The following is a 23,053-nucleotide window of genomic DNA, read 5'->3' as shown; positions in this document are numbered from 1 at the left end:
ACTGCCCAAGCCAGAGCTACAGATCCCCCAGACAGTGTGCTTGGCACCCATTAGTTGTAAATTTGCTTAACCCTTCACTACCTCACTCCCCCCTGCTAGGCACCTGATGAATGTTACTACCATGTATGCACATAAGTGTTGATCAGTTAGTACCAATTTTATGGTGAGTACATGTGGTGCTTGCTTTTCCATTCTTGTGATACTTCACTTTAAAAATGGGCTGTAGCTCCATCCAGGATATAGAAGTGTTAATTCATCCTTGTTTTTTGGCTGAGTAGTACTCCATGGGACACACACACACACAGACACATACCACATTTTATTAATCCACTCATTGATTGATGGGCACTTGGGTTGTTTGCTCATCTTTGTAACTGTGAAGTGTGCTGCTATAAACATTCAAGTGTAGATATCATCATTATAGAATGACATTTTTCCCCCTGTAGGTAGATGTCCAGTAACGGGATTGCTGGATCAAATGGTAGTTCCCCTTGTAGCTCTTTGAGGTATCTCCATATTATTTTCTATAGAGGCTATACTAGTTTGCAGTCCCTCCAGCAGTGTATGAGTGTTCCTATCTTTCCACATCCACAACATTTGTTGTTTTAGGACTTTTGATAAAAGCCATTCTTGCTGGAGTTAAGTAATATCTCATTGTGGCTTTGAATTTGCATTTCCATGATTAGAAAAGTTGAGCATTTTTCTATATGTTTGTTGGACATTATTCTGTCTTGTTTGGAAAAGTTTCTGTTCATGGCATTTTACCATTTTTCACTGGGGTTGTTTCATTTTTTCTTGTGCATTTTCCTAAGTTCTATATAGATTCTGTTTATCATCTTTTTATCATATGTGCAGCACATGAAGTTTTTTTCCCATCCTGTAAGTTGTCTGCTCACTTTAATGATAGTTTTCTTGGCTGTGTAGAAACGTTTTAATTTGATCAGGTCCCATTTATATATTTTTGTTTCTGCTGCGATTGCTTTGCAGTTGTTCTTCATAAATTTTTTGCCCAGGCTGATGCTTAATGACTATAGGAGTTTTCCCAACATTTTCTTCTAGAATTCTTATGGTTTTATATATTAGGTTTAAGTCTGTTATCCATCATGAGTTGATATTTGTGAGAAGTGAGAGGTGTGGATCTTGTTTTCATCTGCAAGTGGTATCTAATTTACCCAGCACCATTTATTGAATGAGGATTCTTTTCCCCAGTGTGTGTTTTTGTCTGCTTTGTCAAACATCAGATGTCAGTATTAAGATGGTTTTATATCTGGGTCCTCAGTTCTGTCTTTTGGCTCTATGTCTCTGTTCTTGCACCACTACCAAGCTGTTTTGGTTACTATAGGCTTGTGGTATAGCTTGAAGGCTGATAGATTGATGTCTGCCATTTTTTTCTTTTTGCTTAGGATTACTTTTCCTATATAGGTTCTTTTCTTGTTCCATATAAAACATACAATTATTTTTTCTAGATCTGTGAAAAATGAATTGGTATTTTGATATGGATTACATTGGTTCTGTAAATCACTTTAGGTCGTTAGACATTTTAACGATATTGATTCTGCTAATCCATGAGATCATAAGATATTCCATCTGTTTATGTCTTCTGCAATTTCTTTTCTCAGTGTTTCATAGTTCTCCCTATATAGGTCTCTCACCTTCTTAGTTAAATATATTCCTAAATATTTAATTTTCTTTGAAGCTATTGTGAAAGATGCTGTATCTTTGAATTGAAACTTGGCTCGACTATAATTGGTATATAAGAAAGCTACTGCTTTGTATACATTGCTTCTGTATCCTGAGACTTTGCTGAAGTTATTTATCAATTTCAAGAGTCTTCTGTTGAATCTTTGGAATTTTCAAGATATAAGATCCTATAGTCAGCAAAGAGTGAAAGTTTGACCTTTTCTTCCCCCCATTTGGATACGCTTTGTTTTCCACTCTTATCTGATTCCTCTGGGAAGGACTTCCAGCACTATGTTGAATAAAAGTGGAGACAGTGGGCAACATTGTGTTGCTCATGTTCTAAGTGGGAATACTTCTAATTTTCTCTTCTTCAGTATGACATCGGCTGTGGGTTTATTGTATATGGCTTTACTAATTTTGAAGTAAGACCTATCTATGCCTATTTCAATAGGAGTTCTTGTCATAAAAGGGTGCTGAATTTTGTCAAAAGCTTTTTCTGCATCTATTGAGAGAGTATCATATTGTCTTGGTTCTTGCTTTTGTTTATGTGGTGAATTACATTTATGGATTTGTGTATGTTGTACCATTCTTGCATCTGTGGGATGAAGTCCACCTGGTCATGATAAATGATTTTCTGATATGCAGTAGAGTTTGGTTTCCTAAGATTTTATTGATAATTTTTGCATCTGTATTCATAAGGGATATTGATCTGTAGTTGTGTTTTTTGTTGTGTTCTTTCCTGGCTTTGGTATCAAGGTGATACTGGATTCATAGTATGAGTCGGGGAGGATTACATCCTTCTCAATGTTATGGAATAATTTCTACAGTATAGTTATGGGTTCTTCTTTGTGGGCTTGGTAAAATTCAGGTGAGAACCTGTATGGTCTGGGACTTTTTTTTCTTGGAAGATTATTTATTGCTGATTCAATTTTGTGCTTGATATTTTCTGTTCAGGAATTCAATTTCTTCCCGATTGAGCTTAGGGAGGTTGAGTGTTTCTAAATATTTGTTCATTTCCTCCACATTTTCAAGATTTTCAACAAAGAGGTTTTTATAGTAGCCAAAGATGATGTTTTATATTTCCATGAGGTCAGTTGTAACCTACTCTTTTTCATTTCTAATTGAGGTTATTAGAGTTCTTTCCTTTCTGTTTTTTGTTCTATCTAAGAAGAGTGCTGTTGATTTTCTTTATCTTGTCAAAGAACAAACTTTTTGTTTTATTAATCTTCTGTATAGTTTTTTTGTTCTGGATTTCATTTTGTTTTTCTGTGATCTTGATTATTTCTTTGCTTTTGCTGGTTTGGAATTGGTTTACTCATGCTTTTCCAGTTCCTTGATATGGTTAATTATGTGTGGATTTGTGATCTTTCTGTCTTTTGTGTGTGGATATTTAAGGCTGAGTTTTCTTCTTAGAAATGCTTTTGCTGTACCCCACAGATTTTGGTAACTTGTGTCCCTGTTATCATTTAGTTCAAAGAATCTTTTGATTTCCATCTGGATCTCTTTTTCGATCCAATTGTTATTCAGCAATAGATCCTTTAATTCCATGACTTTGTGTAGAGGTGAGTGCTTCTGATGGAATTAATCTCTTTATATTTTCACACTTTTATCTGAGAAAATAAATGATATATTTTCTATTTTTTCTTTTTTAACTTGTTGAGATCAGTTTTGTGGCCTAGCATGTAATCAATTTTACAGGACGTTCCATGAGCTAATGAGAACAATGTATATTCATTTTTGGGTGGAATGTATTGTCAATATCTGTTAGGCCTATTTATTCTAGAATTCTGTTTAAGTCCATTGTTTCTTTGCCAATTTTCTGCTTGGAGGATCTATCCAGTTCTGTCACAATGGTGCTGAAGTCCCTGGCTACTATGGCATTGCTGTTTATCATTTTGTTTAGGTCAAGCAGGGTTTGCTTTATGTATCTGGGTGCTCTTTTATTGAGTGTATAAATATTTAGGATTGTTAAGTCTTGTTGGATTCTCCCTCCACCATTACACAGTGACTGTCTTTCTCTTTTTGTATTTTTATTGGTTTAAAGTTTATGTTGTCTAAGATAAGAATATCTTCCCCAGCTTTCTTTTACTTTCCATTTTCCTGGAAACTTGTTTTTCTCCCTTCTCCTTGAGTCTGAATGAGTCTTTGTGGGTAAGATGTATATCCTAGACACAGCAGACACTTGGCTTGCATTTTTTAATCCATTCAGCAAGCCTAAGTGTCTTCAGGAGGCAATTCAAGCCATTCACATTTTTTTTTTTTTTGAGAGAGAATTGATACTTGTGGTCAATTTCTGTTCATCATGTTGGGTAGATTAGTGTTTTGTTTTACCTCTCAAGCCACTGTGGAATCTATACTTTAATCTCTGAGTGATTTTACACTGGTGGGTATCTATCACACTGGTCAGTGTATAATGCCAGTCTGAGTATTTCCTGTAGGATGGGTCTGGTCTTTGGAAATTCCATCAGAGATTGCTTGTCTGGAACAGTCTTTATTTCTCCCCCACATAAGAGGTTTACTTTCGCAGGATAAAGAATTCTAGGCTGGCTATTATTCTGTTTCAGAAGACTGAGGATGGCTCCCCCAGTCCCTTCTGGCTTGTGAGATTTCTGCTGAGAAATCTGCAGCTAGTCTGAAAGGTTTTCCTTTGTAGGTTACCTCCAGTTTTCACCTTACTACTGAAAGGAGTGCCTCTTTCAAGACATGGTGATTGTCTTTTCACATTGAGTTTCCCAGGAGTCCTGCGTGGTTCTTGTACCTGGATATATAGGTTTCTTTCTAGGCCAGAGAAATTTTTTATTATTACTTCAAATATATTGTCCAGTCCTTGTACATTTTCTTCTTTGCACTCGGGGGTGGGGGGCGGGTGGTGCCTATGATTCTTATGTTTGGTCTCTTTACATAATCCCACATTTCTTTTATGCCTTGTTCCTATCTCTTGCTTCTGTCGTCTTTCTCTTTCATTGATTTGTTAGCACATAGGTGTTATCTTCAACCTCTCAGATTCTTTCCTCTGTGTGATCCAGCCTATTCTTAAGGCTTTTTGTAGTTCCTTGAATGCCTCATTCATTTCCAAATGTCTGGTTTTTCCATATTATTTTGGTTTCTTTAGGCAATTTCCCATTCAATTCCTGCATTGTTTTTATGGTTTCTTTGCATTTGGTTTCTATTTTGTCTTGTTTTTCACTGAGTTTTCTTATAATCCATATTCAGAATTCTTCAACTGTTATTTTAACCATTTCATTTAAGTTGGTATCTGTTGCTGAGGAGCTAATGATTCCCTTGGGGGGTATATTTTCCCTCTGATTTTTCATGTTTCCTGAGGTCTTTCACTGATCTGGCCTTTTGGTTGAGATGTTGGGGTGCTAGGGCTGGCTTATGGCCTTGTCTCCAGGTCCCCAAATGCTTTTCCCTGACAGTGTTGGGGAGATGAGTATTGGTCCTGTATTCCCTTAGGGGCATTTTAACAAGTTTCTTGAATTTCTTGGATTACCTCTGACCTGTTGTCTTCACCTCTTCCCAATGGAGTATGATGAGTTTTGTCCCTCAGGTTAAGCTCTAAACTCATGGATTGTTTTATGAGTATGAACCCACTACTCCCTATTAGCTTGAGACGGAAGGTAATACCTTTAGCTGGGAGGTTGTTCTCCCAGTTGTTGATTGCAGTTTGCTTAGAGGAGCCATTTACCCTGATAATCTGTTGTGCCTGTGGTAAACCCTGATTCCCCTGGTGGGCTATGAAAGCCTGGGTGTGTGAGCTTCAGAAGTTGTTTATTTGGCCACTAGGAAGAGCTGCTGATAGGGACTTCAGGCTATTTCTTCAAGCTTGGAGGGCTGCTTCTGACGGGAGGGACTAACTGGTGCAATTGCTGAGGTCCCCATCCAGGATTTTTCCTTTCCTGTCCACAAACCTGGGGATTTTCCCCTTCAATGGGACCACTTATGTTTTCTCTACACCCAAGATGGGCTCTCAAGTATCCACACAGTTTGTATGTCTGGTCCATAGGCATGTGTCTTTGTGTGTCACTTGCAGACAGAGGGATCTCCAATTGTACACCGTTTTTCTGCCTTTAGACTCCAAACTGAGGTGGGTGGACCTATAGAATTGCTACTGATTGGTATGCATTGATTTGTTGAATTTATTTATCAATTCTAGGAGTCTTTGAGATTTTCTAGATATAAAATCATATTGGCAGTGCAAAGCAATAGTTTGACCTCCTCTTTCCTGATCTGCATCCTCTATTTCTTTTTCTTGTCTGATTGCTCTGGCTGAGACGTCCAGTACAATGTTAACTGAAAGTGGAGACAGTGGATACACTTGTCTTGTTCTAGTTCTTAGTAGAAATGCTTTCAGCTTTTCCTCATTCAATGTGATGTTGGCTGCAGGTTTGTCATAGATGGCTTTCATAATTTGAGATTTGTTCCCTCTATGCCTAGTTTGTTGAGTATTATTATGAAAGGGTGCTAAATTTTGTCAAATGTTTTTTCTGCATCTATTGAGATAATCATATGGTTTTTTTTTTTTGCTTCTGTTTATGTACTGAATCACATTTTAAATTCATGTATGTTGAACCACCCTTGCATCCCTAGGATGAAGTCCATTTTGTGATGGATTAGTTTTTTGACATGCTGTAGAATTTTTGCTAGAATTGTTCGCTAATATTTTGTTGACAATTTTTGCATCCGTATTTATAAGAAATATTGGTCTGTAGACCCCTTTTTTTGTTGTGGTCTTTCTGGCTAATGTTATCAGGTGATACTTGCTTCACAGAATTAGTTGGGGAGGATTCCCTCCTTCTTAATATTATGCAGGAATAGTTTCCAGCTTTTCTTTAAGGTCTGGTAGAATTTGGCTGGGAAACCATCTGGTCCAGGAGTTTTATTTATTTATTTATTTATTTGGAGGGAGGGAAGAGATTTTTTTTATTACTGCTTTGATCTCAGTGCTTATTGTTGGGCTGTTCAGCAGTTTTATTTCTTCCTGATTGAGTCTTGGGAGGCTGTATGTTTCTAGGAATTTCTCATTTTTTTCTACAATTTCTAGTTGAAATGCATAGAGATTTTTGTAGTATTCACGGATGATATTTTGTATTTCTGTGATATCAGTTTTTATTATCTCCTTTTTCATTTCTGATTGAGCTTATTTTGGACCTTTCTCTTCTATTTCTTGTTCTTGTAGAAGGAGGTCTATGGATTACAAAAAAAAAAAAAAAAAACAGCTCTATCTTTCATCGATCCTTTGTATTATTTTTAAATTTGTTTTTCATTTTATTTAGTACTGCTCCAAGCTTTGTTATTTATTTATTTTTTTTTTTTTTTTTGCTTCTGGCTTAAGTTGGTCTGCCCTTTCTTTTTTTAGTTCCTTGGATGTGACATTAGATTGTTAACTTGTGATTTTTCGGTATTTTTGATGTGGGCATTTAAGGCTATGAATTTTCCTCCTAGAACTGCTTTAGTGAGTCCATAGGTTTTGATACCTTGTGTCTTTTATCATTCAGCTTGACAACCCTTCCGATTTTCATCAAAAACTGATAACCACATACAGAAGAATGAAAATGGATCCCTATCTTTCACCATATATAAATATTAACTCAAAATGAATTAAAGACTTAAATATAATACCTGCAGCCATGAAAATTCTGAAGAAAATGTATAAAAAAACTCTTCTAGACATTTGCCTAGGCAATGTATTTATGAGTAAGACCCCCAGAGCACATAAAGCAACAACAAAAACAAGTAAATGAAACTTAAACTAAAAAGTTTCTGCACACCAAAGAAATAATAAAGAGTAAATAAACAATCTACAGAATGGGAAAAAATATTCACTAACTATTTATCTCACAAAGGACTAATATTCAGAATCTACAAAGAATTCAAACAAATCAGCAAGTAAAAAACAAAGAACACCCTCAAAAAGTGGGCAACAGTCACGAACAGATTTTCCTCAAAAGAAAATAGACAACTGGCCACTGATCATGAGGCAAATGTACGTTACTAATAATTACACATTGAGAGACCACCCTACCCTTGTCATAATTGCCATTATCAAAATGCCAAAATGCAAAAAAACAGATATTGGCATGTGTGCAGTGAAAAGGGAACACTCATATACTGTTGGTGGCAATGTAAACTTGTACAATCACTATGGAAAGCAGTATGGAGATTCCTGAAAGAACTAAAATAAATTCTGCCATTCAGTCAAGCAATCTCACAACTTGTATCCACCCAAAGGAAAAGAAGTCATTATATCAAAAAAATAATTGTACAACTGTACCCAAATGTTTATCTCACACACACACACACACACACACACACACACACACACATTTTTCCACACCATGGAGTGTATGTGTGTGTACATACACTGAAAGCCCTGACTTCAACATTACCCAGTTCATCCATATAACAAAAAACTTACACTCTCTACATTTTTTGAAATAAAAATATAAAAAACTTTAAGTTTTATCATTATTTAGATATGGCGAGGCCTACAACTTAGGAGATAACCTCCACTGAAAATATAGTTCATTAACTTACAGATCCCAAGAGGAAGAAGCATGCCACACATGGAGCATGACCCATGTACAAGCACTAGAGTTGGTCAAGAGCTAGAGGAAGTCTGGAATGCGGATAAGGAGAAGGAGGGCAAGATCCAATATTGATTTCCATGGGAAGAAATAGGTGAGGCAGAGCAATATATTTACTGGCTAGTATGAATAATTTTAGTAGGCTCTGGGCAGAGGGACTGTTCTAATTTGTACTTTGCCCTGAGGTGACTAGGGCAGAGGAATACTGGCTTAGAATGTGAGAGTTCCATAAAGGACATGTGGTTGGGAGTGTAAGCTATGGATTGGTTGGTTTGCATACAGAACATACACTCCTAGGTGAATTGTTTCATATCCTTACAAATTAGCTAGCTCCGGAAGGGGGCAGTCACTCTACTGTCAGCAAGGATCCAGATATAAAACATCAAAATATAAGAAGTAAAAGCCTGCTGAATGCAACAGAATATAAATGGAATTATGCATGTGACCTTTTGTATCCATCTTCTTTTACTCAGTATGCTTTTGAGGTTCATATATGTTGTTGCATTATTTTGTTCTTCATCATATACCATTTTATAGATATACCAACATTTATCCATTTATCCACTGATGGAAATTGAGTTGACAGTCTCCTAATCCAAAGGTGGGGAATTAAATTTTCTGTTTATGGAAGTTTTGGCTATTGTATGTAGTGCAACTATGAACATGCATATACCTGTGTTTGTGTACTTTTTCACTTAGGAGCTGAATTGCTGTGTCCTGCAACAATTCTGTTCAAGCTTTTGAGGAACAAATTCTTTTCAAGAGCAGCTGCACCATTTTACATTGCCTTAAGCAGTTAACAAGAATTTCAGTAGGTCAATATCCTCTCCAACATTTGTTTTCCTAGTGTTTATTTGGTAGTGCTATTTATTATGGACTACTGATTATGACTTTGATTTGCATTTCCCTAATGTTTACAAGTGCTGAGCATCTTTTCATGTGTTTGCCAATCTATTTTATGTCATCTATGGAAAAATGTATATACAAGATCTTTTTCCAGTTTTTAATTGTGGTGTTTGTTGTTGACCTGTAAGAGTTCTAAATATTCTGGGTACTATAATCTTATCAGATATATTTTCTTCCACTTTACTTTTTAAGTTTTTGGACACAATTTTTTAATTTTGATGAATTCTAATTATTTTTTTTTCTCATTTGTTGCTCAGGTTTTGGATGTTTTCTCTATAAAAATTTATTACCAGAATTCAAAGATAGATTTTATTCTTCATGTACTTCTTGTAAGTTTACTTCTAAATTTTATAGTTTTGGCTTTAATATTTAGGTCTTTGAGACATTTTGATTACTTTATATGGCATAAAGCATAGGTATGACTTCATTCTTTTACAAATGGATATCCAGTTTTTCCAGTACTATTTCTGGAAGAGACACTTCTTGCCCAATAAAATGGTCTTAGGTACATTTGTTGAAGGTTCACTGAGCATGGATATGTGGAGTTTTTCCTGTATTACTAATTCTATTTCACTGAGTTGCATACTGTCTTTCTAGGAGTATCACACTATTTCAATTACTGTGGCTTTCTACTAGGTGTTGAAATCATGAATTTTGTCTGCTCATTTTATCCTTCTTTTTTAATATTGTTTTTATTATTTGGAGGTTCCTTGCAATTCCAATTCTGAGGATTGGCTTTTTTGTTTTTGGACAAAAAGCTGTTGGACTGTTAATAGGTATTGCATTAAATCTGTAGATCTCTTTAGGTAACACTAACATTCTTATAATGCTGTTGTCCAATTTATAAACATATCTTTTGATGTACTTAGTATACCAGTCATTCACCTCTGTGGATAAATTTATTTGTAGAAATTTTTATTCTCTTGAATGCTTGTATAACTGGAATTTTTTTAAAGTTTCATTTTAAGAAAATTTTAGAACTATCATTGCAGGTATATAAATGTCTTTTATGTTTTACTCTTTTACTTTGAATTTTCATTAAAAATTATATTAACGGCAATTTTATATATATATTATTTATTTCAGCTTATCATGGGGGTACAAAGGTTCAGACTATATACATTGCCCATGCCCCCCCATTCCTCTGAGTCAGAGCTTCAAGTGTGTCCATTCTCCAGACAGTGCGCATCTCACTCATCACGTATACAACACATCTGTTAAAAAAAAAAAAAAAACTTCAAGGCTAATAAAATATTTCCACATAAAAAATGTGAGTTCTCTTGTCTTGCTCATAAACTTAGGGGAAAATCATTCTTCAGGTGTGTTAACAGTGTTTCATAAATGCTTTTAATCTTGTTATGGATGTTCCCTTATGTTCTTAGGTTATGACTGTTTTTATCCTGAAAGCATGTTACTGCCAAATTCTTTTTCTGTATGAATCTATACAACTATGTGAGGTTTTCACATATTTGTTATATTAAGGTAGTATAATATATTGACTTTTGCATATTAAGTCATACTTGCATTTCTGAAATAAATCCGCATGGTTAAATAACATAATCCATTCTCTAAATATGCTGCTTGGACTGTTAGCTAGTAGAATTTGTAAAGAGTTTGGCATTTAAATTAGACCGATATTGATATACTGGTCTAAGGTTTTCTTTACTTGTAGTGTCACCATTGGTCTTTGGAATGGGAGTAATGATGGCTTCGCAGAATGAGTTTGAACGTGTTTCTTCTTTTTACATTTTTTAGAAGAATTTGAAAGATTGGTGTTAGTTTTTTAAACATTTGTAACAAATTACCAGTGAAGCTATCTGGTCTTGGTTTTTCCTTTGTAGGCAGAGTTTTTATTACTGAATCAATCTATTTGCTATATAGCTGTGTTCAGATTTTGTTGACTGAGATTTGGTTTTGTGTGTTTCTAAGAATTTGCCCATTGCATTTATGTTATCTAATTTAGTGGCATACAATTCTTCACAGTATTTTCCTATAATCATTGTATTGTGTGGTAGTAATGTCTCCATTTTCATTTCTGATTTTACTTATTGGCATCTTCTTTTATTTTTAACTAGTACAGTTTACAGTTTGACAAATTTAATCCTTTTCCAAGAACCAACTTTTGGTTTCAAACATTCTATTGCTTTCCTATTCTATCAGTCACTCTGCTCTAATCTTCATTTCCTTCCTCAATTAGCTCTGGTTTTAGTTTGCTATTCTCTTTGTAAATTCTTAAGGCATATACATTTTTTTAAATTTGAGACCATATCTTATAATATGTTTATAGATACTAATTTCCCCAAGGTCCCTTTTACTGTACCCATAAGTTTTGATATCTTGCGTTTTGTTTTTATTAATCTCAAATTATTTTCATATTTTGCTTGTAACCACGAAAGCCAGCAAGCTGTACCACTAAAGTGGACTCCTATGCCCACAGTTGTTGCCAGGCTAGAGAATGTGGGAGAGTAGGCAGGTAATCAAATGCCACAATACTTACAGAAATTAAGGAATTCTTTTCTTCTAAATTAAGCACTCCCCTGGTTTCTCTAAGTTTATATTAAATTCCAGGATTCCAAAAGAGTTGATTGTATCAGTGGTTGTCAACTAAATGGCAATTTCAATAAAAAATGATTCTTGACTCTTCCTATCTCTATTTTTCATGATGTTACTCTTATTCTCCATCTTTAAAAGTAACTTGACTAGGCACTTTTAAACCGAACTAGCTTTCCTCAGGTTGTTTTCCTAAAAAGTAAAAGCTGTCTTACTTCCTTATACAGAATTATACGTTCTTAACTTTGACTCATCCACATAAATAAAAAGACACTGAAATTCTTTACACAAACATCCTCTGGCCAGGCACAGTGGCTCATGCCTGTAATCCTAGTACTCTGGGAGGCCAAGGCAGGTGGATCACTCGAGGTCAGGAGTTCGAGACCAGTCTGAGCAAGAGTGAGACCCCGTCTCTACTAAAAATAGAAAGAAATTATCTGGCCAACTAAAATATATATAGAAAAAATTAGTTGGGCATGGTGGTGCATGCCTGTAGTTCCAGCTACTCGGGAGGCTGAGGCAGTAGGATCACTTAAGCCCAGGAGTTTGAGGTTGCTGTGAGCTAGGCTGATGCCACAGCACTCACTCTAGCCTCGGCAACAAAGTGACACTCTGTCTCAACAAAATAAAAAATAAAAAATAAAAAAATAAATAATAATAAAGAAAACATCCTCTGCTATCCAAAAGTTCCCAGTAAATTTAGATATGCTGAGGTCAACTCAGACTAGAGAAATTATTAGTCCCTGTGGTTTTTTAAAAGACTTGCCAGAAGTTACACTACAGAAATCTCATAGTCACCTACTTTATGTGGGAGAGAGGGGAGGTGCCTACAGAGCTCTGGCTGAATAAAATTATGTTTCTGCTAGCCACTAAGATGGTAGTCTCCCATACCTCCTGCTTACTTAAATTGCACAATAATTAAATACATTTTAAGACCTGAGGAATATCAACTATTTCCAACACTTACTTTGAACTTGACTGTTATGCAATTAAGATCACATTCATTAAAAAGAATACACAGAGGCTGTTATACTAATCATTACATCTTTACTTAACCTTAACAGATTTGACTAAAATCAGATTCACATTAGTGAAAAATCTATACAAAATGTCTTTGAAAAGCAAAATAGAACTGCCTCTTATCAATTTGTATCCTCATGAAAGATGTGAGCCAAAAATAAAGCAGTGTTTTTACTAGCACTGCATTCTTTTTTCAGTTATTTTCATTTACAGTTTGAAAGAGGTAGATATTTCTGCAACACCTGAGAATTCAACTATGATAATCAGGTATAATAAAACAGTTACATACACAACCAAAAAATATTGGCCTCTAAAGTGAAATGCTCTGCCATTTTAACCAAAGTTTTTTCTTTATCTTGGAATCCACTGCCATTAAACATATTAAAACTTCAGAAGAGTCCACAAAATGGTGCAACAAACACAATGTAAGTGATCCCAACAGTTAAACTTTTCCTGGGCTAGCTACAGCCCTGTTCTTAGACAGGGATGAACAGGGCCATTCTCTACATATTATGTATTTGTTCAACTCTGCAGTTGTAGAGGGAAAGCAGCCCTAGACAACAGAGAGACAGTTTACCAACCCCTGTTCTAGAATATAGTTAGTTGATACTGAGCATACTCCGGACCTGTTTAGAAGAGAACTCTTTTCAAAGGGTCCTATTTGCTTTTTGTTGTTGTTTTTTCCACTTTGTAACCAGAAGAACTCTGAAAGGAAAAGCAAATACTTTCCAAACAGAATCCAGCTCCAAAATTTTCTATTATTTTACAGAGTATCTAACATACATTGTGTGCCAAAAACAAGAGACCTAGTACTGTCAATCGCATTGCTTTCAGCCCAACACTTGTCTTCCACACAAAACAAATACCATGAGGAAATACGGTGGCTTACACAACTGTCTTAACAAAACACTAAGAACTTAACAGTAGGATTTTGGTAAAATATGATTGTTCTTATTACCTTTAGGGTAAAGTATCTTCATTTCTCCTGAAAGAAATGGGTTCAGTATTTCATTTAGTAGCTGAAAAGAATATTAATAAATGTGGTTGGGGATCTCTTTTTGTTTTGCTCATTTTAGCAAAGTAATTAAATAAATCTGTCAAATTCCACGTAAATTGCTATTCCCCCACTGTCTGGCCCCTTAATTATCACAGTCAGTAGTAGAAGATTACAAGACATCTCACATTCCAGACTTTTTCCTATCCACTGGAAATTTTTCTATTTTCTTCCCATTTAAGACCATGAATGTGACAGGGACATGTAAGTGAAACTGTTCAGCTACATTATATAGTGCAATAACACAAAAATTAAGGAACAAATTCAATAGTTCAGAATTGCCGATTCCAACTGCAGAGGTCTAGATACTGATATTTTTTCTTTAAACATCTTTTCTAACCTGAAACTAAAGCAGGACTATTTTAACTCACATAAACATCAAGCCTTTTTGCTTAATGACTTTCCTGTATATGCTACTTTCTTTACAAATGACATCTTCATATACATATTCTGCCAACTCTGAGGGATTCAAGGCTTGTAGTCACATCAATTGTCAAGTAATATAATTATTACCAAAAAAAACCAAACTGACTCAAATACACTATACTTGTTTCTAATTCCACACTTGATGTTTAGTTGGCACTTAACAAAACTAATCATCTTTGCATTTCTCTTTTTAAAATCATGGGCTAGAAAGTTTAAATTAGTATTTGTTTTCAACTCAGGAAACCATTATCAAAACATGACTCAATTTAGTTAAGATAATTATGCAAGGCACAGGGATAAGGAAATGAACACACAAATGTACACAGTGTTTAAAGGACAAGGCAGTGAATACATATATTCCAATGAAGATAAAAAATCTGAATGATGTGCAACACAACTATGGAAATTTATAGATTACAACTACCCAAAACTTCTAAATAGCCTTCTATAACATATAGTCCAGTAGTTCTAAGAAAATACAAACATGGTACAAAAAGTACTGAGATTTGAACCATAAAACCAATAGTTACTACTGACAGAGAAAGGTGTACACAAAAATATACCTCAAAAGAGTGATCACACTTTCTTAATCAACTGGATCAATGCCTGGAAGAGATCCTGTGGACAGAGTCTTTTGAGTGGCATTTTGTTTCATTCACTCCCTTGGGCCTAACCTCCAGGCATACTCCCAAGGCTCTTTTTGAGGAAGTGTTCTGGTCCTTGTGAGAATGCAGTGCAGTGCAGGGACTCACCCCAGGTGTTGCTAAATTCCTATCAGTCACTTTGGCATAGACCTGCTCTTTTAGGACTTCCACCTTCTCCTTGAGCTCATTCCTTTCTGTCTGAAGAGCCCCATACAGCTTCTCTAACCGTTCCAGTTTTATTTGAAAGGCCCTGTGCTTTTTATCACCAACAGTTTTCTATAAGAAAAAAACAGGTAGGACTTATGTAACCTCATTAAACATAAACCAGGTTACTACATCCAAAATTAGGTTAAGTTGACCCATAATGAAAACTACTTTTTATCACCTATTACAACTCACTACATAACAATTACTATTTTAAATATTTAAAATTATTCTAGTGCAATGCAATACAAATTAAATTAGTAGTGTTTTTTTAAAAAAAATGAAACGAAAATGCACTTTTTGACTATAAGTATTAATTGACTTAGTTAAGTATTAAGGGAATTCAGGATCTTAATCATAAATGCTAGCAAAGGTTTTCCTATCGAAGCATAGGTTAGTAATGTTATAATTGTTTATAAAATATAATTCATCAAGGGAATGCACATCTGCTTTCTGAAAAACAATTTGCAAGTATAATTATTGCTATAAATATTATCATATGCACAGTATAATTTAAGAAAATGTGAAGAAAAAATGCCAGCAATAAGAGCTCATTTAACACATTAACTGCCATGTGAGCTGTATTTAATTCATGCTAGTTTTGAGCCTGGGGCCTCATGAAGGCTATGTAACTTACAAGCCTCTTCACTTTGGGAGCCACTTGAACCATTTTTAAGTTGTGTATAACTCATGCATAGAAAACAATAAAAAATAAATTTTTCATTAAATTAGAAAGGATTGTTTTGTTTTCAAAATTTTTATTCTATTTCATAACAAAATATCATGGCCCTAAGAAAAATAATTTTTTCTAGTGTGGCAGTCAATGTGTTAAGTTCTCATTTTCACATGAGTTTTTCTTCCTTTCTACCTTATTTTTGAGAAGAGATTACTACACATGTCCCAATATTTTCACTTATGAAACGTTATAAGCTATTCTAATCCAATACACAAAAGTGAAAAATTTAGTGACGGCAAATAGGATATATCTCAGAAAGTTTACAGCAAACTTGGTAAAAGTACTTTGCTGCCTTTTGGAAAAATAAGTGCAGGTTACAGCAAAGCAATTGAGCTACGTGTTCCCATGAACTAGTAGCTAGTTCATGAGCTACTTTTTCAGGGAAATCTGAATAGAAAGCAACCTTTTCCGTAGAGCAGTGACTCTCAAAGGTATGGTCCCTGAACCAGGAACATTATTAGCATTACCTGGATACTCAGGAACACAAATTTCTGGCCACATCAGAATCTAATGAAGCAAAACATATTGAGGGGAGCAGAGGAGCAGCATACAATGCTTAATAAAACTGAGTTTGTGCAAGCTCAACTTTGCTCTAGAAGAAAGCAAAATTTAGATATTGTGTAACTTTACAATAAAAGCCTGACTTAACTAGTTACAGCAGGAGTGTCCAACCTTTTTGGTACCAGGCACCAGTTTCATGGAAGACGATTCCACAGTCTGGGGTTGGAGGAGATGATTTTGGGATGATTCAAGCACATTACATTTATTGTGTACTTTATGTCTAATAATATTACATTGTAATGAAATAATTATACAACTCACCATAATGCAGAATCTAATGTCACCACTGATCTGACAGGAGGCAGAGCTCAGGTGGTGATCTGAGCAACAGGGAGTGGCTGTAAATACAGATGAAACTTTGCTCTCTCACTCACCCACTGCTCACTTCCTGCTGTGTGGTCCTGTTCCTAAGAGGCCAATGGTCCTAATTGGTCCTAATGAACCAATACTGGTCTTATGCTTATTTTCCTTACTGGTCCTGGGAGTTGGGAACCACAGAGTTAGGCGAAAGAAGTTTAAATAACTCACTCAAGACAACCTAACTGTTAGGTTAGGAAAGAGAATGTATTAATATAAATCAAACCTACATTTATTCAGCAAATCCACAGCACTTCCTGCCTGTTTTAATACTGAAATAAATGAGTATTCATTATTGAGTCATATAAAACCTTCTCACCTCTTCAGCCATTTGCAGAAGTATTTTATTATTATTTTCCCATTTGGTACGCCATATTATCATTTCTTTTTCTAGTTTTTTAATTTTTCTTGTCATCTGTGAACCAAAATAATCAGAAATTTAAATTCTAAGTTTCATTCTCTGACCCAACACAAAAATCATTTCATAATGTTATTTTCTTCCCTATCACTGCACTTCTCTTAACCAACTGACAGCTGTGCTGTTTTTGTAAAAGTAACTGCCTATCTTTTGTTAACAATGCTTATCTCAGAAGTTCCTAAGACAAAAGCAACAGCAACCAAAGCAGAAGTTTTATATTAAAAGAAAAACAAATTTGGTCTCCTCAATTTCATAGGAAGATGAACTTTCTAGTTAAGGCTGCTGTGTAATGCATTCCAGCTCTGGGTACCAAGAGTCAAGAACTACTACTTGCAAGTTGCCTGAAAAAATGTCCATGGTTCATGAGTTTTCTAGAAAGACAGTACAATAAACTAATTCATCAGATTCTTGGCAAGATAGAGTCTCAGTCCCAAAGCAGATCAAGAATATGAAACCACATTAGTGTAAGAATTAGAGGTAACATAATAGGTAAGTGATCAGGAAAAAAATATTAAAACTACTGAATCCTTAGAGTTACTTATTCTCTCAATTCAAAAGACTGTTTTAAATAGTTCCAAAAATAAGAGGAGGAAGAACCTAAGCTACAAGAACCAAATTTTTATAAACTCACAGGAGGATTTAGCTATATATCCTTCAATCAGTTCTGTTCCAAGTACAGGTAATGAGCCAGGTGATGTTAAGGAAAATAAGCATAAGACAGAGTCAGTACCTTGTGCTTTGAATAATTACACGCAAAACTGTACCTCAAGGCAAACTGGTTCAAAGCCTATGGGAATAGCTCTGGAAGATGTATGTTAAAATGTTGACATATAATGATCTCTGTAGGCACTAACATAAAGGAACATATTTCAGTACAAGATTCTTTAGCATTGCAGAGAATTTTGGAGTCTCTCCTTGACTTCTTTTCTGCTTCAGTTGTGAGCTTGCACTACAATCCAGCTAAGCTAACAGGTCCCCTTCTACGGAAGCCTCAGCTGAAAGAAATGGCAGGCAGAATTCATCTGCTGCTCAATGAAGTCTCCAAATTCCTAGACCTAAACATAGATATAGGTAGTAATTTGAGCACTTAACACAGCCAAACACTGCTTGAAGTACAATAGATGTTTTTGTTAGTTTCATTTTTAATAAGAAGAAACATCAGGGCATGGAAAGGTTAAACAACTTGTCCATGGATATACATTTTATGATATAACGGTTATTAATTCAGAGAACTTGAAGAAACTCAACCACTATGTAGCTCCAATAATAATCATGGCTAATGTCTACTGAATGCTTATAAATTTCCCAAGTACTACTGTAGTATCCCCAACCAGCTACCACCTTTTAAAATCCCAACTTTAAGAGGGAAATGCCAAGCTAAATAACTTGCCACAAGGAAGTCATACAGTGCAAGTAATAATCTCAATTTCAGAATCCATGCTTCGAACCACAGTGCTATCTGCTTATTTCAGAGAAGAGACAGAAAATTCTACTCTTTAAAATTGTTTTCTTTAGCCTATATTATGAACTGCAATGCCCCAGAATATTTTTCTACACCTAATTTTAACAAATAGTTTTTAAATTTTGTACTAACTAAGGATGCAAGTGTATATTGTATACAGTTAAAATTAGAAAGAGTAAAAATATTTCAGGTACTAGTTAGGTCCTCAGAAATAAATCTATTCCAACCAGAACACATTAGTGTTTTCCTAGACCTGGATTTTTGCAAACTAATTTATATAAGGCTTTGTGAAACAAGCTGAGGTGTGACTATATGAGGTAATTTAAAAAAAAAAACTAATAAACTACTCTTAATAGAGGAATTCCCTTTAGTTATGATAGAAGTTTTAGAATACTAAGCTCATTAGCAATCCTCGATAATTTCAGGGCAAAAATGTCTGAGTAAACTGGTGGAAGATCAGAAAAAATAGTAAAAATACTGTGAGATCAATATAAACTCAATTAAGTAGCAATTATGGTTAAAACAACCTCCTATATAAATGTTTTTACATAATATTCCACTAAAGTACGTAAATACCTTTTCCATTTCCTGCTTGAAAGTTGTGAACAGTTCATTGCTTTTTGCCATGGTAGTCTGGAATTCTTCAAACTTATCCATATAAAGAGAAAGCTACAAAAAGAATTATCAAATATTCTGAATTTCACATAAGCAACTTAAAATCCCAAAGATATTCAAAAGAACATAATACAGAAGTGTAGCCAAGGGAGTTGACTAGAGACATGGCTTACAGGAGCATCCCAAAGGGAAAGAAAGAATTCAGATAAAGGAGAGGGGAGAAAGAGCACAGCTCAGGTATAAGTTAGAGGAAGAAGTACCAGAGTCTCCAGGGGATCTGAAAGAGGAAAATCACAAAGCAGAGAAGGAAGAGGAAAAAGGAATAAAAAGATATTGGCAATGATCCACCTCAGAGAGGCTCGGAGCCTAGTGACTGGGTATAGGGAGATCCCTTTCTCCCTCCCACAGTCCTTCAGTGATAAGCAGGCTACCAAGTTACTTGGAAGCTTTTCCACTCCAACAAGCCCAAGCACTGTGGCAACCAGACTTGTGGAGAGCATTTGTGTGATCCCAGAGCTTGGACATTTCGTGTGGGGACTCCAAGGCCACAGAGCTGGCTTTCTCCCATTCAGACTCTTGTCCTTCCCTGCCCCTCCCCAACGCACTGCAACAGGGAGAGAAGTTTGAGCTCTGAATGTGGCAAGTGGCCTCCTCTCCCCAACTGGTGTTGTCCAGCAGTCTGAGGTTTCCACAGACAGTGGGACCCAGGTCTCTCCTCTTAAGGATCTACAGTGGACACAGGGAGCCCAATCTGGGAGTTCCCTGCCTGCCAGCATTTCCCAGAGATGCATGCTAGCAGGTCAGACACTCAGGCTGGACTCCATGTCTCCAGGACAGAAGTGGCTTGCTAGGGGACAAAGGAGAGAAGTTTTAGAGTTGGACTCCAGAAGTCAGGGTACCCACATGAGCAGAACTGATGGGAGTCTGAGACATATAATATGGGAGAGCACCCATTCCCCCCTCTCCAGGAAAGTCAAGCCATGGGACTAAGGGGGCGGGGGGGGGGGGTCCTCTGGAGGGGAAAATCCCAGCCCCCAGCATGATAGCAACCAAATGCAGCATGTTCAGGGGCCCATTTGCAACTGGATACCAGTGGGCAGCGGTAGCACAAAAGGGGCAGAGCTCACTCCCAAAAGCCAGTCAGGGAACTGCAGCCCCTTCCTCACAAGCAGCCTTCCTGGTCTGGGGACCCTGCATCAACCCTCCTCCCAGTGGCTCCCCATAGCACCTGGAAAATGACCTCTGAGCTGCACCGAAGCTTTCCAGAGCCTTCAAAACTTGCACACCTAACCACATCCAGCCTCACTCCTCCACCCATCTCTGCTTTGGGGGAGAACAAGCAATGCCCTAGGAGCTATGGGACCCCTCCTGACACTGGTGGGTGTCTGCAAGCAGCAAGGCAAAAGCAATAAATAACCTACAAAAGAAAACCTATCAGGCTAACTACAGACTTCTCAGCAGAAACCTTATAAAGGACCCATCTTCAATCTTCTTAAATAGAACTACCGTCAGCCTAGAATTTCGAATCTTACAAAACTAAGCTTCACAATTGACAGAGAAATTAAGTCTTTTCCCGACAAGAAATCACTGAGGGAATTTGCCATGACCAGACCTGCCCTACACAAAATATTCAGAATAGCATTATACATAAATCAATACAGTAGACACCTATCAGGGTAAAAACACCTAACCCTCTCCAAAACTTGTAACTCTTATAAAATAGAACAAGAGGTAAAACAAAGCAATGAGGGACTATCCAACAGGATGAACAGACCAACATTCCACATATAAATACGATCAATTAATGTTAACGGACTGAATGCTGCTCTCAAAAGACACAGGCTGGGTGAATGGATGAATAAATACAAAGTAACTGCTGTCTCCAGGAACCCCATGTAAACCACAAGGACACTAACATGAAAGGATGGAAAAAATGTTTCAAATAAATGGATATCAGAAGGAAGCAGGTATAGCCATTTTCATATCAAATAGATTTTAAGCCAACAAAGGTGAATAAAGACAAAGAGGGTCATTAAATAATGGACAAAGGTAGCAATGCAACAAGATATATTAGTTCTAAATATATATGTGTCGCTCCCAAATACATAAAGCAGATTTTACTAAAACTAAACAAAGAAATAAATAGCATTATCGTAATTGCCAAGGACCTCAAAAATGCACTGTCAGAGCTAGACAAATCATCAAAGGAAAAAATGAACCATGGCCTTAAACTAAACTCTGAATCAGATGGATCTAATAGACATTTACAGAATGTTCCTCCCAAAAAATACAGACTACACATTCTTCTCAGTAGCACATGGACATTCTCCAAGACTGATCATATCTTATGCCACAAAACAGGTCTTAACAAATTCAAAAAAACAGAAATCATACCATGTATCTTCTCAGACCACAGGAGAATAAAACTAGAAATCAATCAAAATAAAAACACTTAAACTTACAAAAGGCATGAAAATGAAACCACCTGATGCTGAACGATTATTGGGTCAAAATGAAATTAAGATAGAAATAAAAAAATCCTCTGAACTAAATAACAAGGCGGACACAAGCTATCAAAAATCTATGGGACACAGCAAAAGCATTCTTCAGGGGAAAATTCCTAGCCTTATTCAGACATCAAAAAGAAAGATCACAAATTATTAATAACAGTGTAATATTACACCTCAAGAAACTAGAAAAAGAAGAACAAACCAAATCCAAAGCCAGCAGAAGAAAAGGAATAATGAAGGTCAGAGCAGAACTAAATAATTGGAAAACAACAACAAAAATACAATGGATCAACTTAACAAAAAGTTTGTTCTTTAAAAAGATAAACACAACTGACAGACCTCTGGCTAAATTAACCATGACTAGAAGAAAAAGGACTTAAACAAGCTCAATCAGAAATGAAAAAGTGACATTACAACTGAAACCGCAGAAATACGAAACATGATCTACGAATGCTACATAACTCTTCATGCGCATAAACGACAACATAAAAGAAATGGACCACTTCCTGGACACACACAATCTCTCATGACTCACTCAGGAAGAAACAGAACTCCTGAACAGATCAGTAACAATCAGTGAGATCGAAACAGTAATAAAACACCTTTCAACTTACAGTGAAAATTCAGGAGGGGTCAAATATCAGAAATCCTTTGCACGTTTCATTGCATAGAAAATTTGAATCCATCACTCTAGCAGCCCTGTACATTTAGTTGTCCATGTAAACAGAGATAAGAATCTATGGAGAAAATGTAAAGGTGGCTTTGGAAGATGGTCTTGAATGTGAGAGTCATTGATAATGTGTAGTAGAAGTTCCAGAGGGCTGTCTCACCAAGCCACTAGGCTAGGTCCAATTGTGCTATACTGCCAGCAATGTAGCTTCTTTTGTCTGCAATTTGTGCCACTCATAGTCTTCCACTTTTGAGTGCTTTATATAATATTATTACATTACAAAATGTTCCCAAAGATAAATAGCACTCAAAAGTGGTGCTCATGAAGATGCATGCCAGTCTCAATATATTAGTATACTTTAGAACTAATTAAGAGTCTTTACATTAAATTTGTCATATAATAATTTTTTAAAACAGGTACTACTTTTTTCAACATTGCAATCTAGGCAATTTTAGGAGGGTAAATTATATGTATCAAGACCTAATCACTCCTGTCTATGAAGAACAGGTTGGTGTTAGTAAACTTTCACAGATGAGGTGCATATTTCCTAAACATTTCCTTTGAGCTTTCTTTATTTCACAAAAAGTAACCATGCAAGGACTAAAATAGAACATCACACACATCTGGATTGAAAAATGAGAACTCCAATCTTT

The 23,053-nt window shown here is 35.9% G+C and overlaps 1 protein-coding gene across 4 annotated transcripts in view; it reads right to left on the bottom strand.

Moving 5' to 3' along the window:
• Positions 1-10,299: 10,299 nt before the first annotated feature.
• The window catches only part of TXLNG (taxilin gamma), a 40,752-nt gene continuing 27,998 nt past the window's right edge, over positions 10,300-23,053 (bottom strand). Inside the window, exons 8-11 of one of the 4 annotated variants that reach the window (XM_045539023.1) lie at positions 19,182-19,274; positions 17,045-17,140; positions 14,787-15,143; positions 10,300-10,387 (exon numbers count right to left, since the gene is read on the bottom strand). In XM_045539023.1, coding sequence (XP_045394979.1) covers positions 14,823-15,143; positions 17,045-17,140; positions 19,182-19,274 — 510 coding nt within the window. In that variant the 3' untranslated portion in view covers positions 10,300-10,387; positions 14,787-14,822. Of the gene's footprint in view, positions 10,388-12,753; positions 15,144-17,044; positions 17,141-19,181; positions 19,275-23,053 lie in introns of those variants that run through there. The other 3 variants (XM_045539026.1, XM_045539027.1, XM_045539024.1) reach the window with 3 other exon arrangements.

The sequence above is a fragment of the Lemur catta genome, chromosome Y (assembly GCF_020740605.2).
Source record: "Lemur catta isolate mLemCat1 chromosome Y, mLemCat1.pri, whole genome shotgun sequence".
NCBI lineage: Eukaryota > Metazoa > Chordata > Mammalia > Primates > Lemuridae > Lemur > Lemur catta.
Note: the sequence above shows the minus strand (reverse complement) of the source record. Positions and strands in the feature narration are given on the sequence as shown.